Source organism: Mesitornis unicolor, unplaced genomic scaffold (assembly GCF_000695765.1).
Source record: "Mesitornis unicolor isolate BGI_N332 unplaced genomic scaffold, ASM69576v1 scaffold23951, whole genome shotgun sequence".
Taxonomy (NCBI): Eukaryota; Metazoa; Chordata; class Aves; order Mesitornithiformes; family Mesitornithidae; genus Mesitornis; species Mesitornis unicolor.
Window position 1 is genome coordinate 43,597 of NW_010162096.1, and position 16,831 is coordinate 60,427.

General features: G+C 44.8%; 1 protein-coding gene across 1 annotated transcript in view; it reads left to right on the top strand.

Moving 5' to 3' along the window:
• The window catches only part of KALRN (kalirin, RhoGEF kinase), a gene marked incomplete at its 5' end in the record, with an annotated part of 55,684 nt that overhangs the window by 23,330 nt on the left and 15,523 nt on the right, over nt 1-16,831 (top strand). Inside the window, 4 exons of the mRNA XM_010193529.1 lie at nt 3,277-3,515; nt 4,401-4,648; nt 7,879-8,002; nt 9,349-9,408. Of these exons, the coding sequence (XP_010191831.1) occupies nt 3,277-3,515; nt 4,401-4,648; nt 7,879-8,002; nt 9,349-9,408 (671 nt within the window). The remainder of the gene's footprint in view (nt 1-3,276; nt 3,516-4,400; nt 4,649-7,878; nt 8,003-9,348; nt 9,409-16,831) is intronic.

A 16,831-nucleotide genomic window follows, 5' to 3' on the forward strand; every position in this document is an offset into this window, starting at 1 on the left:
AGGGAGAACCAGAACGAAAGGAAAGATTTTTAAATAGAGACTCTTTGTTTATTGTTTGTAAGCAACAAAATGGGAATCATTACTTTGGCAGCTTCCAAAATTATTTTGTACTATTCATTTCAAAACAGCTTTTTTTTTAATCAAGCTTGTATTAGAAGAGAGTTCTATATTTAAAAACTTAATGCATGCTCAATAAGGAATCTTATTTGCTTGAATCAAAATGTTTTGACGGCATAATCTGTTAGCTTTTTGGATTTTGGATTTTGGAGTTTTATTTTGTGGATTTTTTTGTCGCAAAATCTGAAGAGGCTCTTTCAGTTCACATCAAAACAAAGGTTCCCTTTTTCTCTTTTCTTCAACATCGAGGTTTTGTAGTCCTTTTAAACTTTTAATTCAGCTTAGTTTTACTTTTCAAAAGTCAACTGGCAGAGTGTTACTGGCAAGAGCTGTTTGTGACAGTTCAAAACTTGTGGCTGACCTGAGAAGGGAAATTGTGTTTTACCTGTGATTCCACAACTTGATACTGGATTTTCCTGAGTTGGATTTGAAAGACCTCATATAACCACTGTAAAATGATTCCTTAGAGGGATTGGTGAGATGAGCAGTCTGATTTCTCCAGTTTGACCAGTCAGTACCAAAACTTGCTGGTTTGAGTTGGTGCAGTTGGCTTTGAATGAGGTCTTACTGGAATAAATATGAACTCCACTAATGGTTACCTACAGATCTTGGTTTTAAACCTTGTGAGAACTCCACAGACACTACTGTGGAGTGGGTTTGTGTCTCTTCTACATCTTTCGTACTCCTTGTTTCAGTTTTGATATATTCCCTCCCATCCTCCCAGGACTTAACTGCTCTGTGAGCCCCTTTTTCTGCTGAAGCATCTTTGTAGCCCTTATTTAGCCTGTCTTCCGTGAGGCCAGCAAGGAATTTGGTGGGTTAGGAACATAATCATCCATATCTCTAAACCTAGAAGTAAAAATAGATTTATATTAAAACACAAGCTTAAAGATCTACTTTAAACCCATAAATAAGACCCAAGAAAATCATATTGTATCCAGTAGAGCCTGTCCAGTCCAGAACAATTTAAGTGGCTTTTAGGATGTAATCTTATTGAGACTGGCTAATCTTTAAATACGCTCTTTAGCTTTGCATTTCATTAAAGCGGATGTTTTCTGTCTTTTAAATCATATTAAATCCACACTGAGCCAATGCTGCGTAAACTTAATAACAAAATATTCCCTGTGAGTTCTTGTCCAAGCTGTCTCTGATTTTCTCTCTTCGACAGGGAAGCCCCAAAGAGTAAGGGGCTATGTACAAAGCATAGTATTGGCATCCACAGATCATAAATGTAAAACTTGCTGTGATTACACTGTAATATTCAAGTTTTTCATCTTTTTCCTTGGAAAAGCAGAACCTGCTAAGCTTGAGAAACAGAATGTGCACCAAACAAATGGGTATAGTGACTGTTTTCTCTTTCCCCTTAAAAAACAAGCAAAGAAAATATGTCACTGATGGATATATTTCATAAGGAAAATGCCACTGATCGGTACCTTTTTTTAAATCATGTTTTGGGGGTGGGGAGTAGAGGGGGTGAGAGAGGCAGAGCTCGCAAGTACGCAGACCCTGATTTTTGCCAGAAGGCCGTAAGAGCGCTAACAGATGTTGAACTGAAGGCTGGAGGCCAGGCTTGGCTGGGATAGTTAACGGTGGAATTAGTAGCCACAAGTGGACACTCAGCTAAATACCCTTTAAAAGCACTGAGTAGGATAGATCATTTCGAGAGAGATTGATAACTATTAATTCGGGTCTTATGGCTAAAGACCTTGGAGCCTAATTTACTGTATACACTAGAAAAATGTCACTGTCACTGTCAAAACCACTGTCAAAGTTGTGCCCAGCCTTCCCTCTCCTCAGTGGCTGATTTGCAGCAGGACCAAGCCATTTTCAGGTGCAGCTGAGGTAAGCGAGTGAAACCGGTAGTCACCGTGGCATAAATGCGAATCACTGCTGTGACAAGTGTCACTGCATAGGTTTTGGAGCCAAGTAATCTGCCAGATTGCTCCAGGTCTGTATTTGTGTCCTCTTGGAGGAAACAGAGATCTGGCATCCTCCTTCTTTTTTTTTTAATCTCTTGTTCCTTAGTATTAAATGATTTCTTGTTGGAGTAGCCCTTCATAGCAAGGGGAATGCTCAAGAGTACGGTGTGTGGTGCTGAGCCTTTCTGGTTTTCTTGCCTTTTCCTCCTGTGGGGAAGGACGTTCCTTCTGCTGTGGTTCCCTGCTTGATGCTGTGACATTATGTCCTCCGTCTGCTCTTGCTGGACTAGTCTCCCTGCATTCCAGCAGGTTTAGCCTGGTGCACGTACACAGCATTAACTGACGATAAATCATCCATTAAATCCACATGACATGCAAAAGCCAAACCCATAGGTCTGGGGATGGTAGTCTGAGCCTAGGGAATTTCTTCCTTTCCCATTCACTGTGAGTCCCAGCCCTGATCCTTTCTCCTCCAAACATAACAATTTCTTTATTTCTTTACCATCTGGCATTTTTATCCTTCCTTTTCCCAGTGTAAGCTCTCTCCATGACTATGCAATGTACACTTTCACAAGCAGGCTTTTTCTTTAAGGCTTATGAAGCTATTTAATATTGCTTATGAGTATTTTCTGGAGAAGTCTGGACTGCTGGGATTGATGTCTTCATGCTATCTGTACTTCTTTACTTGCTGGTCATTTCCAGTGGTTTCCTTGAACTAAAGTGGTTAATATAGAAAGCACATAGAGAGCCAAGTTGCAGCGTGTCTTGTCTGAAGAGTATTTAGTAGTCACACTCTTGGGAATATGCAAGTGAAACTTATGGGTCTTCACCCATGTTTTGTGATGATAGCAAAACTCACTGTAAATGAGCTGCATATCTCTTTTTCAGGCTTTCATTTATTTTGACTACAGGATGAGATTAATTTGTTCAATTTAAAAAAAAATAAAAGAATGCAGTTATGTGTGCTATGAATGGCAGATATTTTAGCCCACTGTGTTGGTTAGAGAAGCTGTTCTTTGCAGTAGCATGGAGTGCTGGTTTTGGTACGTGAGCAGTACAACGTAAAATGCTGGCCTCCTGCCTAGCCATGAACACCCCATGCGCTTTCATGGGTGGCATCTCCTGTTCCTGTTTGGTTTGCAGCCTCTGTGTCTACTCCGAGTGAATCACCCCACCCCCTCTCTGCATGCTTTTGCAATGTCATTGAAAGCATATAGCTAATTCTTGTCCTCTTTTGCAGCGCTACAGTCTCCCATAGAGTACCAACGCAAAGAAAGTAGCTCAGCAGTGCTGAGGCCCCAGACCGGTAGGGTTCCTCAGCCCAACAGCAGACCCTATTCTTCTGTTCCAGTAGGGTCTGAGAAGCCTTTGAAGGCTACAAGCCGTAACCCATCTCTCCCACCCCTGAAGATATCTACCTCCAACGGCAGCACAGGGTATGAACACTCACAGCCCGGAGACAAGTACGAACAAACCAAGGTACTGAGCTCATCTGATAAAACATGATCTCACGGCTCATTTCTTATGCCATAGACCATCTGTGAAGTTAGCTTTAATTATCAGCTAACCAGGTCAATGGGAATCAACATACTGAAGCAATGGTGTAAAAAGTGATCTGAGATTAAATGGAGACTGCAAAAGCTCTGACATCCAGACAGGTGACATTTCAGCTGGGAAACGGAGACAGAGCCTGACTCTGGAGGGCTTGAACCCAGCATTTTTTTGGGCACTGTGTTTACAGACCTGGTGAACTGAATTTCCATCTGCAGTACTGGCAGCAGCAATATTCAGGCTTCTCTAATAGCCATTAACCACCCATCCCCAAAGAGGTCTGCTCTGATGGTATAGAGAAGTTTAGACTTCTTCCCACGTAACACCTCGCAGGGTGCCAGTTGAAGGTTGTAATCTGGGTGCATGTGCACTGCACACAAACCACCAAAGAGTCAGTAACCATCAGCGGTGTTTGGACCCTGCTGCTGGCTGCAGTTGACCAAAGCCATTTTCCAGTATGACCCATATTTAAGATCATGAGATGTGTGAGTATTCATTCGGCTTCTAATATGAGCCTTTGTTGGTCTTTCCCTCCGTTTGGCTCGACACAGACCATTCATCTGTAACACCATACAAATGAGAGCGTGGCCAGGGTGCTGTGAAATCTAATATGAAGTAGGAGGCTGGTTTGTATCAGATCACTGACACCTTTCAGATTCATAAAATTCTTTTTTACCATTGTGAGCTTTAAGTGTTTTGTATCTTTTTCCCTGGTACAGTTAAGCTGGAAATAAAGTGGTGGGACTGCTGCCAGCAAAGGCAGGTTCCTCAGCACCGCCTGCTCACCGGTTTCTGTTGTGTCCGTTTTCACAGACTGATTTGGGAGGGTGCAATGGGACCTCTTCCATGGTGGTGATTAAAGATTACTATGCACTGAAGGAGGATGAGATCTGTGTGAATCAAGGAGAGGTGGTTCAGATCCTTGCTATCAACCAGCAGAACATGTTCCTGGTGTACCAGCCTGCAAACGACCACTCTCCGGCCGCCGAAGGATGGATCCCCGGCAGTATCTTGGCTCCCCTCACTAAATCCACTACAGATAATAGCGACGGAAGCATCAAGTAAGTGCCATGTTGGCTTCGCTGGGAGCACTATGTGGATTTTTTTGAGGAAAAAAATAATAAATAAAAATAAACAAACCCAAATGGTAGGGAATTCCTGCTTATTTTTATCTACAGTGCCATTGGAACAAGCTGAGTGGTCAATCCGCAGCGCTGGGCAGCCGTGGTGGATAGCTCGGGTTTTGCTCATTTTCATTTTGTGGGGTTTTGTTTATACTTTGGAGAGAAATAAAACCATAGGCGGTTAAAGATATGTTTTATGTTACACCATTTTACACCAACATGGACCTGCTTGGACTGGACTTATATTTATGTTGTATTAAGTTACTAATCTATATATTGGTTATAACAGCATCTAGCGAAAAAAAAAAACCCACAAAAAAATCCAGGCCCCGTGTTGGACTGAGGTTCACTTCTCAAGGAGGAGAGATTTTGTTGTCTATGGCAATTTCCTTGTACAGCTTGTGTCTTTTTTTTATTTTGGTTTGGTTTGGTTTTTTTTCTGTTTGCAGTAACTTTTGTAATATATTTTTGGTTTGCAAGACCCCCATCCAAGTACATTCCTGTATAAAGTATTTTGCACTATTTAAAAAAAAGAAGAAAAAGAAAAGAAACAAACTCATTGATGAAGTCAGGTTGTGCAATATAATGGATAGTCGCAATGTTCATCATTGTACCTGTAATGTAACTAATTTTAAATGTACTATTTTAAATATGTAAAATAAATTTTCACCATGAGCATGTTTTAATGAGGTAAAAGAACTAGTTTGACCTTTTTTTGGTTTTGTTTGGTTTTTTTTGTTTATAACATTTTGTTGCTTATTTAACAAATGTGTGGATATATATTTTTTCTTTTCTGATTTTTAGAAATTTGTCAGTCTGAAATGACTAATGCGAGAAAGTGGTTTTTTGGTATTAAATACAGAAGGTACAACCCTCTTTTCAGTAATACCTGTTGATTTCTTTTAACATCTAAAATGACTAGATGGTAATGCACGATGTATGCTACAAATTGTGTTACCTTACACGAGTACCTCAAGGCGCAGAATTGAACACAAGGAAAGATTTTGTGACAGATTCACTAAAAAGAATAATTTGATCTCTGCTGCAGTTTCAGTTAAGAGAAATGATGACTTTACCTGCCTTTTGCCAGTCAGTAATGAATGCTACTATGAATTGCATGTTAAGCCAAAGGGATTGCTTAGCATGTCCCTTGCACACCCACCACGGCCATTCCCGGGTTCCTCTAACCACGATACGCAACCGCATGCCCTCACGTTCATCCACGGCACCAGGCTCCTGGTGAAGACTTTGATTTCATGGCAGCTGTACAGTCAAATTATGCAGTCGTATGAATTGTGGCCAGGAAGATGTAACAAAATCGAAAGACAAATGCACTGCATTTCTCTCTTTCTCACTGCAGTGAGATTTAAAGTTTTAAATAATGTTTTCCAACTCAAACAGCTAAAACAACCCTGAAACTAAAAAGATGCTTGTATAATAGAAGTCCTATGGGTAAAAAAGACCTGGAGCAGGTGTTTGTCTTCAGCCCTGTCTAGCCTGCCAAATCACATTGACTAATTAGGATAAGTAATAAAACTGCTTCTCCAGTTGACAAATGCTGTACACAAAATATGTGGTTGATCCAGTAGTGCTGGCACCATGTATAATTCACCAATAGGTCAGGGAGTCCATCAGCCATGTCCTCGACTCTTACCATATCTTAAAGGAAACCATAACAGACGTAAAGTGTTGGATAACCTCCCCTGCTCTGCACATCTAATTTGGGCCTCCTCCAGAAACACCCAAATATCACACAGCACTTACTGTCCAGTTGAGACACGCAGGGTGCTCTTATGCGCCTTGTGCCCGAACGTGACTGTCCATGCCAGCCCTTTGCAGTGGAGTCACTAATCCTGGTTGCAACAGCAGTCAGTATGACCCAGTTCAGTCTTGTGTCGGTGGCAGCCAACTGTGGGGAGACCGTTAGTTTACTTTCTTTTTTTAATTTGAGCTATTGTACAGCTCCCATCAGGTGCTGAAGTATAACCAAAAAACCGCTTAGGAACCAGCTGCAGTGTTTGTGGGGGAGCGTCGGCTGTGTGGGGCGTCCTTTGAGTCCTACCTTGCTAACATACTGCGTTTTATTGGCACCGCAGGTGATCGTTGGATTACAGGCAACTTGCCTTGTAAAATGTGTCAAGGTACTGTAGACATGACATGTGCCAAACATTGGGCTTAAACATGCAAATCAAATTTGCATGACTTAAAGGTGGGCAGATGCTTTGAACCTGGATCCCAGCTCATCACACTGCTGTTTTGAGAGCTTTCTGCATTGGACAACATACCCCTTCCCAAATATCCCCCCAACCCGTCCACTATTTATACCAAGTGAAATCCATATTAAGAACTGTTTTGGTTTTTTTCCTTAATTTTTTATGTCTGCTTTGATATGCAGTTTCTGTTGTCAACACGGCATTGCTCTTACAAAGGGTCTATCATTGGGTTTTTTTCCAAGAGTGAGGTCATAGGAGCAATAATGAGGGGTGAAAAATGTACTGGAAATTGTGCCTGCTCTGATGCTAGCCAAAAAACATGGGCTGACTGATGTCCTCTTTAACTGGATTGGCAAAATCAAATGGGAAATTTTTGGTATTGAGGGACAGCAGAGCTTGTCATTCTAGGAGATGACTTATCTCTTGGAAAGTTAATGATGTAGCTTCTATTTGTTGAGCTGTTCATGTTCTGAGCAGCATGTACAGAGCAACACCTTGAAATTCTTATTTTTTTTTAATTTGCTCTACTGAGTAATCTATTAAGACTGCTCTCATGTATTTACATTTGTTTCACTGCTTTTAACCAACAAGACAGATGACCGAATTGACCTTTGAACTGTAGCAAAAATAAAATAAATTCCTATTTGTGGCAATGCAAGACAAAGTCCCTGAAACCAGATGACCAAGTTCTAGTTGCCTGCTTCCATCATGGGCATTATTTTTCCTGCTCCATGCATTTAAACACAAAGTGTGGCGCAACATCTGCTTTGCAGAACTGTCAGGTTTGGGGTGTAACTCAGCTCTCATTGCTCAGATTGAGGTAGGCACATTGCTGGTGGCTTTCACCTTCTAGGGAATTGCGGTCATCGCAAATGTGGATGGTGGTTCCCCTTTCCAAACCCTTCCTTCCTGCTATGATTTGCCGTTTGATTGCTGCGTTTTTTGGTACAACAGGAAGTCATGTTCATGGCATACCCTGCGCATGAGAAAGCGGGCGGAAAAGGAGAGCAGTGGCAAAAATGAAGCCAATGGGCCACGTAAATCCAAGGATATTCTGGGGAACAAAGTCTCTGTTGAAGTGAGTAAGGCCATCTGAAAGCTGTGTGCTGCTCTCCTGCTTCCCATCCTTTTCACCCCCTGTAGCATCCTCTCCTGAGAGAGGGAGGGGGCGGCAATTTTGGGTTTGTTTTTTGGTGGGGATTTTTTGTTGGTTTTTTTTTTTCCACTTTAGTTATCTTTTTTTTTCTTTTTTTGTAGTATCCATTTTAGCAGGATTTTTGCATGCAAGATAAAATGCAGCATTTGTTTTTCGTTTCTTTTTCCTGGCATCCCACATGCAAGTAAGTAATCTTCATTAAAAACCAACAATTTATATGGTTAAATAACTGCTCTTAAGATTGGGACAGTAGTGGTTTACTGACCTCTGACCTACCCCAATCTGCAGAGGTGAGAAAGCCACTGGGTGAACCAATGGCCTTACTGAAGCTGATGAGTTTTTCTTTAGGCCGATATTTCACCACATCTGAAGATAAAGGTTCTCAGCCTTGAGATGCTTAAGATTTTTGGTCTGGGGAGATGGTCTCAATGACCTTTTTCTTTCCATATTATCAGACAGGGCAGAGATGCTGACTCGGTCTTGCCAGGAGAGGGTCTTGTGTGTGTGTCTGTGTGTGTGTGTGTGTGTGCGTCTGTGTCTGTCTCTCTCTCTCTGAGATCTCCCAGTATGGAAAAGGTTGAGAACTGTGAGGTTAACCTCCATCTTCTGCTCTGGGTGCCTGACTACTGTGCTCCAATTCAGAGGATCCATCCCTATAAACCGACCATGAGGCCTGCTCAGGACTAATCTGGGGCTTTCCCTCCCAACAGAGGCAAGCAAACACTTGTGATTTTGACACAACCAAAGCCCAGCCTTGATTCAGGAAAGCACTTGAGCATGTCCTTTGGATCCACCCCTCTCCAGGAGCCCGTGATTAAGTGTTTTCCTTTGCAGAGGCTTTCCATCTTGTAAGCCTAGTGAAATAGCCATGGCATGTGCAAAGGGAGGACCCCTGCCACTGCAACCCGGCGCCCCTCGCACCCACTGCTCAGCCACCCCGCAGCCCTGCGCTCAGCCAGGAAGGACTGGGCCCGAGGGAAGCGGTTGCTCCAGCATGGTGGCCACAGTTCTTCCTCCTGCTGCTTCCTCGCTGTTTTTACTACCCGAACAACTTGCAGAATCACCGCCTCTTCTTTGGCAAAAGCATGTCTTTGCTGTTGCTTCCCCTGTTTTGTTGTTGGTTTGTTTTCTGTTTGGTTTTTTAGAGCATTTTCTGTACTGTTACCCGTTCCCATGCTGCTCACAACTCCTGTGCTGCTCTGCCCTGTCTAACCAATCTCTCTTCTAATCTTTTGTTCTCTTTCTTCCTCTTCATGCTGCCAAACAAGGAGACAAACAGCTCAGAGGAATCAGAGTGTGATGACCTTGACCCCAATACTAGCATGGAGGTAGAGACAATCATCCTTGTGATTCTTTTGAAATACCTTTGCTGAAAGGGGAGCTGGTGGGTCTGTATCGCTCATGGACGTATATGCCAATGAAGCATGAGTCACACAGAGCGCCAATTCCGGTTTTGCCAAGCAGTGAACTGGAGTTTGGGCTGCCTTGGTGATGGGAGCAGTGGAGGAAGCTGAGGAACAGACTCCTGCTGAGCTGGAGGCTCACGTAGCCACCATCAGCCGCTGTTCCCAACCCGGGACCTCGTTCAGTGACACAGTAATGCATGCACGTCAACTGCTGAGAAACGCAGCAGCTTTCTGTATGTGCCCCTTGTCCTGGCAATGCATGCTGAGCTGCTGGTCAGGCTCGTGGTATAAATCACTGGAGCAGATGTTGTTGCACCACAACCAGTGCTTTAAATTATCTAGAGGATCAGAGAATACAACATTTCTTTTTTCTTCTAGCAGAGTGGGAAAGTGTGTTTCTATAAAGGTACTGAAGTAGAATGGTAAAACTGGTTGCGTGAATGTACCCATATCACAGACAAGGCTGGTGCAAATAGATGGACCCAAATTATGATACCTTTCACTAGTCTTTTTCCAGTGTGAAGCCACCGGTTCTAGTGGAGTGACTGAGACACGCCTTGTTGAGAGAGTGCGAAGGACCTTAAAATCAAAAGAGTTATGTATTGGGTTCTCCTCAATTAATATCTTGCAGGACCCATTTATTTTTGTGTATAGTGACCACACTAAGCATTTGTATACATTGTACCAAGGCTGAAAGAGCTTCCTACTGAAACAGGCAAGGACGAGGCTCAGAGAGATATGATTTTGTAGAGATGACAGGGCAGGTGATTGGAGAACAGGGATACCTGTGTGTCCTAGGAGATCTCCGAGATGCTGTTGGCCAGGCTGCACTATAAACATCCTGCACAAGAAAGCTGATCTTCCAGGAGGGAAAAAAAAAGGGAGAAGTGTATTGAAATGCACCACCTCGGCTGCTAACCTGAAGACCCTCTCTTATTTTAATTGTCTTGGCACAAATAAATGCATCTTTGGGAAGGGGATGTGTACTAAAGGAAAACTTTTCACCCAGCTGACACTGTGGAGATCAAATGATGCTTACCACTAAAGCTGCGTTGTTCTCGGGAGTGTGTTTTTGAAGAGCATTTTGCCAATCAAGGTAACAAAAGATGTGTCTGTTCCAAGGCAGTGCCCAGTGATTGCACTGTCTGTGTAAGCTTTAGATCACTGGAAGTTGCCCTGCGGAAGAAAATGTTGCTGAGATTCAGGTATAATGTACGGAGCTGGGTGAGAATTGCGGTTCTTTTTGCAGAGGGTTTCTGTCATTTGACTTTGCTCAATAGGAGGAAAACCAGATGGTTTAAATTGGCAGTGGAAGGTATCAGAATCCTTACATTTCTAGTCAGCTCTGGCGTGCTCCACATGGGTCTTTCTGTTTGCTTTGGTTTTTAACCATGGTGCAGTCTAGTCTTCTTGCCTGCTCCTCAGTCCAGGACGTAAGATCTTTTCTATTTAAACCAAAAGATGCTAATTTGAAGTCTTAGCTGTAATGTGGATCTCCTAGTAGAGGAGTAACTGTGCCTGGTATGTGACCCGATTTACACTCAGAAACCTGCATCTCCCAGGTCACTTACTGGAGCTGACAGTGTCACTGTCCCACACTGCAGTCCCCAGGAGCCTCATGACTTGGAAAGCTCAAGTCTGCTTCTGAGCAGACTCTTTGGGGCTGAGCAAATGTTTACAATGTCAGAGGGGCAGAAAATTGTGCATTTATGGGGTTCATTTAATCAGGTCATACTGCTCTGCAAGGAGCAGTACCGCCCTCGTTTTGTGCTGGTTTTAGCACATCTGCAGCCTGGAGTGAGTGTAGTCTGCTTGTTGGTCTGGGTAGGAAGTACTGCAGGGAGGGATTGCTGATATTCAGTATAAACTGGACAAAATTATCCAGAAGGAGCTGAGCAATGGTGGGCTCATAAAATGAGGAAGGCCATGAGGAAGTCTGGTCTGTAAAGGTCTGGAGTATTCAATACTGGAAATCAAAGCTGTTCTCCATTTCCCTTCATTTTGAGTGTTTTGATGCTCCTTTTCAAATGTGTTGAGAACTGAACAGTATTAAGGCCTTGGGAGCTGAAGTCTTTTTTCATCAAAACAGAGGCAAGGCAAGCTACTTCCACCACCAGAGCCTGGTTGAGGATTTCACTGGGTCTTCTAGGCTTTGTGCCCTAGGGTTAAATAATGGTTGAACAGCTGTGCTGCCCTCCACCCCAGTCTGTGTGTGCAGTGCAAATCAGCATCTCAGCTGCTTCTCCTTTCCCTGCTCCACCTGGTAAGTCCCAGGGGAGCTGGAGACTGTGACTGGCTGCCCAAGGAGGGGAACACCTTGTCCTCTCCTTACACCTGGCTCAGATCCTGATGGATTTTATAGACACTGGGAGTGCTGGTAGGAGAGCTGTGTCCCAGCCATCAACATTCAGAGGTGCATGAGGCCCTGCCTGTGTCATTAAGGTGGAGTCGTCTGTAGCAATTATCACAGCCAGGTAATAACAGGGCAAGTCACCAGGGTCTCTTACAGGACTGTCACCTCTGACATTCCTCTTCCTCCCATCGTGCTCAAAAACATGCTCCCAGTGCTGGAATAGAGAGGGCAGTCTCTGAATGCAAAGTAAACGTATTAATTACTTGGAAATGTCAGGGCAATTTACCTTCAGCCTACTCACTGCACAAGAAGTTGGTAAGCTGGTTGTAGTATCCATGAAGTCCCACAGCTACTGTGGTGTTTCAGATCTAGCTTTGCTTGGTATTTGTAAAATACCTCATATCTGTTCAGTAGATCCCAGAATTCTGAAGCACTTTGCCTTTGTTTAAAGGGGAAACACAGACAGAAAGAAATGTGGAGAACATGTATAGTGAGAGCAGGAAACTGAAATTCTGGATGACTTTAAAAAAGCTAAAATGCCATTACTGTGGTTTTGTCCACACAGGGATATGCTGGTTCCCCCCCCAGTTTTCTGCTTTGCGCTGTTGTTTCACAAAACAGAAGGTGCAAACTCACCTGTTAGGCATGTGAGCGTAGGAGCAGGCACTGAAGGAGCCTGTGTGGCCATGTGAGAGATAGGAGTAACCTGTATTTAAGATCGGAGACTCCCTTTCCACATGTCTGTAGATAATTGCACAGGGACAAGCACCTCCACTTCTGGGAAGAAGGTGTATGCCCTTGTGAATCAGTAAATATCATCCACACCCAGGTCTGGTGTCCTGGACAATGACACAACTAATTGTCCTACAATTCTGTGTCGTAACAAACAACTCATGGGGTCTCAATGTTGCTGAAAGGGTCATAAGTCAACTGTGCAGTTCTCATTGCACTGCCTCTCCTTTTTTTAAGTGAAGGTGCTTCCAGCAGCCAGAAGACCTGACTGAGCTACACCTCATGAAATTCAGCAGCAGCTCTTCCAGGCTTTGGGGTGGACCTCACATGTAGGGATCTGACACGACTCCAGACGTCTTGTTTTGCACAGCACGACTCCGACTGCAGTGCGTTACAAGTACTTCTGACCAGCACACAACTGTCACCCAGTGCCTAGTGCTTGCTTCAGTTTCTTAGCTGTGTGAAGGAGAGATGAAGTCCAGGCCCACCCTAAGTCAGTGGAAGTGCCATCATTAGGTTAGTGAGCTGGGCTGTTGCCAAGGAATGCAGGTTGGGCTTCATAATCTGTTTTTTTCAGTTATGACATTTTAGCATGTTAAGAGCTACTCAGAGACACTTAGCAAAGATAAGCACTAGGAAACATCCTGCAGGGAAGAATATTGTGTTAGCACGCCCACAGGCCAAGTGGTTGAGTAAGTAATGATTTGGTGGATACAAGGTTGGCTCCAAGTCAACTCGGCTCAGGCCAAGAATTCCCCAGTGCTTTAGGCAAATGCCTTCGCCCTCTGCCTTGAGCTGTCCATCTCCAGAGCAGATCTAAGGTACTCTCTTGGCGAGACCTTGTACAGTTCAGGTAAGAAAGCCTTTCCTGGCCTGTTGCCACAGCATGAACAAGTACAATCCTGAGAACCTCCCGTGTTTCTTGAGGTGGCCTCCATGGGCGACAGTGCTGTCCTGCTGCCCTGAGTGGCCAGGGCTTGCTGAGACTGACCAGAGAGTTTGTCATCAGGTGTGAAGTAGCCTGAGCTGGCAGTACAGGCACAGTGGTTTAGCTTTTGGGAGAGAAAGTGGTGACTTCTTTCGTCTGCAGGAAGGGGGACTGTGCCCGGAGTACCAGAAACATCCCACAGCTGCAGTCGTTGGAGCACACCGGTCATCAGGGCCTCGCAGCAGGAGCGTGGTGAGGGCAGGACGACTTCTGCTTTGCGTGGATCCATGTACAACAGTCAGCATCCCTTGGGGGTTCTCATCAGCCTCAAAGGCAGCTGAGCCTGTCCATGCAGGGTGCCAGAAGGCATCCCCCAACCCCAACTAAAGGCTGATGCCATGGATATTTCATCAGATACCATTCTCCCATTTTAAATTACATTTTCCCTTTGGTAGCATCTGTCCATATGCAGCAGGATCCTTATTTGCTCCTTTTATCAAGAGATGTCTCTGGTTAATTTGTTTGTTTTCTGGAGGGAGGGAAGGCTGGTGACACTGTGAGCTTCTCCCCCCAAAAGTCTCAAAGTCAAAGTTGACCTAGTCAGAGACAGATTGATAGATCTTTTCCTACAAACCAGAGTTGGCTTAATTCCTCTGTAACTAATTTCATTTTTTTCTGAGAATCACTAATTTTCTATTTTTTTTGAACAAGGCAGCAAGGAACATGCTGCTGACTTTGCTACCAGCATGTGCAAATGCATCAAAATTTTATTTTAACTCAGTGAACAAGAAGTGCCATGGAGTGTTTACAAAATGCTGAGCTGCTTGTCTTGGAGTAAATGTGCCCTCTGCTGTTTAGATAAAGCATGGATCTTGTTGCAGAGGGCTTGGTTTGCAGCATGGCCTTATACTTTGGGGGAAAAAATATTCTCACTCCTGGTTTTGATGCACTCCCTTAAAATGGGACTGAAATGTGGCACTGGAAAAATCTGGGCATCTGCTGGGCCTTTCTGAGCATTGTGTGTGTCTGGGCTGGGCTTTAAGCCTCTTCCAGGGAAGTGGGTCAGGCCTGGTGTGGTGGGTTGACCCTGGGTAGATGCCAGGTACCCACCATAGCTGCTCCATCACTCCCTCTCCTCAACTGGACAGAGGAGAGAAAATAGAATGAATATACTTATTCCCTTGTGGGTCGAGATAAGGTCAGGGAGGGATCATTCACCAATTACTGTTATGGGCAAAACAGACTCAACTTGGGGAATATTAATTTATTACTAATCAAATCAGAGAAGTGTAGTGAGAAATAAAACCAAATCTTAAAACACTTTGCCCCTACCCCTTGCTTCTTCCTAGGCTTAACTTTACTCCCCATTTTCTCTACCACCTCCCCAGCAGCACAGGGGGATGGGGAATGGAGGTTGTGGTCAGTTGTTTCTGCCACTCCTCACACTCTTCCGCTGCTCCAGCGTGAGGTTCCTCCCACAGGAGATGGTCCTTCATGAACTTCTCCACCGTGAGTCCTTCCCACGGGCTGCAGTTCTTCACAAATGCTCCAGCGTGAGTCCCTTCCACAGGGTACAGTCCTACAGGCACAGATGGCTCCAGTGCATGTCCCCCACAGGTTCACAAGCCCTGCCAGCAAACCCGCTCCAGCACGGGCTCCTCTCTCCATGGGTCGACAGGTCCTGCCAGGAGCCTACTCCAGTGCAGGTTTCCCATGGGGTCACAGCCTCCTTCAGGCATCCACCTACTCCAGTGTGAGGTCCTCCAGGGGCTGCAGGTGGATCTCTGCTCCACTGTGGACCTCCATGAGCTGCAGGGGACAGCCTGCCTCACCATGGTCTTCACCACGGGCTGCAGGGGAATCTCTGCTCTGGAGCCTGGAGCACCTCCTGCTCCTCCATCTTCACTGACCTCAGTGTCTGCAGCTGTTTCTCTCACACATCCTCACTCCTCGCTCCAGCTGCAGTTGCTGTTGTGCAGCAACTTTCTCCCCTTCTCAAATACCTTATCCCAGAGGCACTACCACTGTAACTGATGGGCTCGACCTTGGCCAGTGGTGGGGTCCAACTTGGGGCCGGCTGACATTGGCTCTACTGGGCACACCCCATAGTGTCTGGTCACACAAACCCAATGCACATGATGAGGATACCTCTGCAACCAAGAAGCAAACCTTTGCCAGGGCGAGAAGCCCTCACAGGCAGCCAAGCTGCGCTTGCAAAGTGTTTCATAACCAGCCATTGGCATTGCAGAGTGGTTTCTTGCTCCCCTTCTGATACAGCATGTGTCCACAAATGAAAGATAAGCTTCTGCTAAGAATTAGGGCGGTCAGAGCCACTTTGCAAGTGGACTTTGCTGCTACTGCTGCAGATTCCTTTCTATCTTTATGATATCAGCTTAGCAAACCAGGAAAAAAGTGGCCCAGTACTGCAGAGTATTGAGTTGTGGGATGCAGCACCTGCGCTGCTTTTCTGAAGCCTGACTATTACACTAAGTTACATTTACGTCACTTAGATCTAAGTCACTTACATCCCTGCAGGTCCCCAAAGGCATTCAAGTATGTGCCTTGTGTGCATTTCTTGTTTGGGGCCCTGAAACAGCACAGGCTGGAGGACAGAGAAGCAAGGTCTATTTCTGGCTTCTTTATTGAATAACCATGACCCATCCTCCCATTTCTTTTCCTCATCTCCTCCCTCCACTCTGTCTTTGCCTGGTCAGCGTTAGACCCCATATCACTTAAGCGGAGGCTGTTTCATGGTCCGCCTTTGTCACCTTGTGTGGGGTTTCCATTTTCAGCCATCATTGTACGGAAAACAGAAACTCTCCTGGGAGCGTTACAAGTTTTCACTGGACCAGGCTACAGGTATTTCATCCAATGGAAAGAAACCCAAAACTATCTTATTTCAACTAAATTTATGTTCCTAGAAAAAAGAGCCAGCTGTGTTTCTTACCTGAGGAGTGACTGCATTGCCAACTGAGTTTCATCCCGTAGGGTCTGTGTTTGCCTGGTGTGGTCTCTCGTTGCAGATGGTGTGAGAAGTTTTTGCATTGGGTAGTTCCACCCTCATGAGTTTGTTTGCTCTCAGGCAGCCACAGAGGTGCAGGTGGTGGTTGCTGGGATCTCTTCAGAGAGCCCTTGTCAGCATGAGGCTCTGGGCCATCTTCCTCTACTCATGGTCACCACAGCTGAGGGCTGAGGCTGTGAGATCTGCATTCAAACCTCCATGGACTGTGCGGGGTTTTGGGGCTGAGCCTCATGTTGCTTTTCAGAGAAAAGCAAAGTGAAACTCCACAAAGGCCACATAACCAGCAGGGTTTTTTTCCACCTGGTAATCT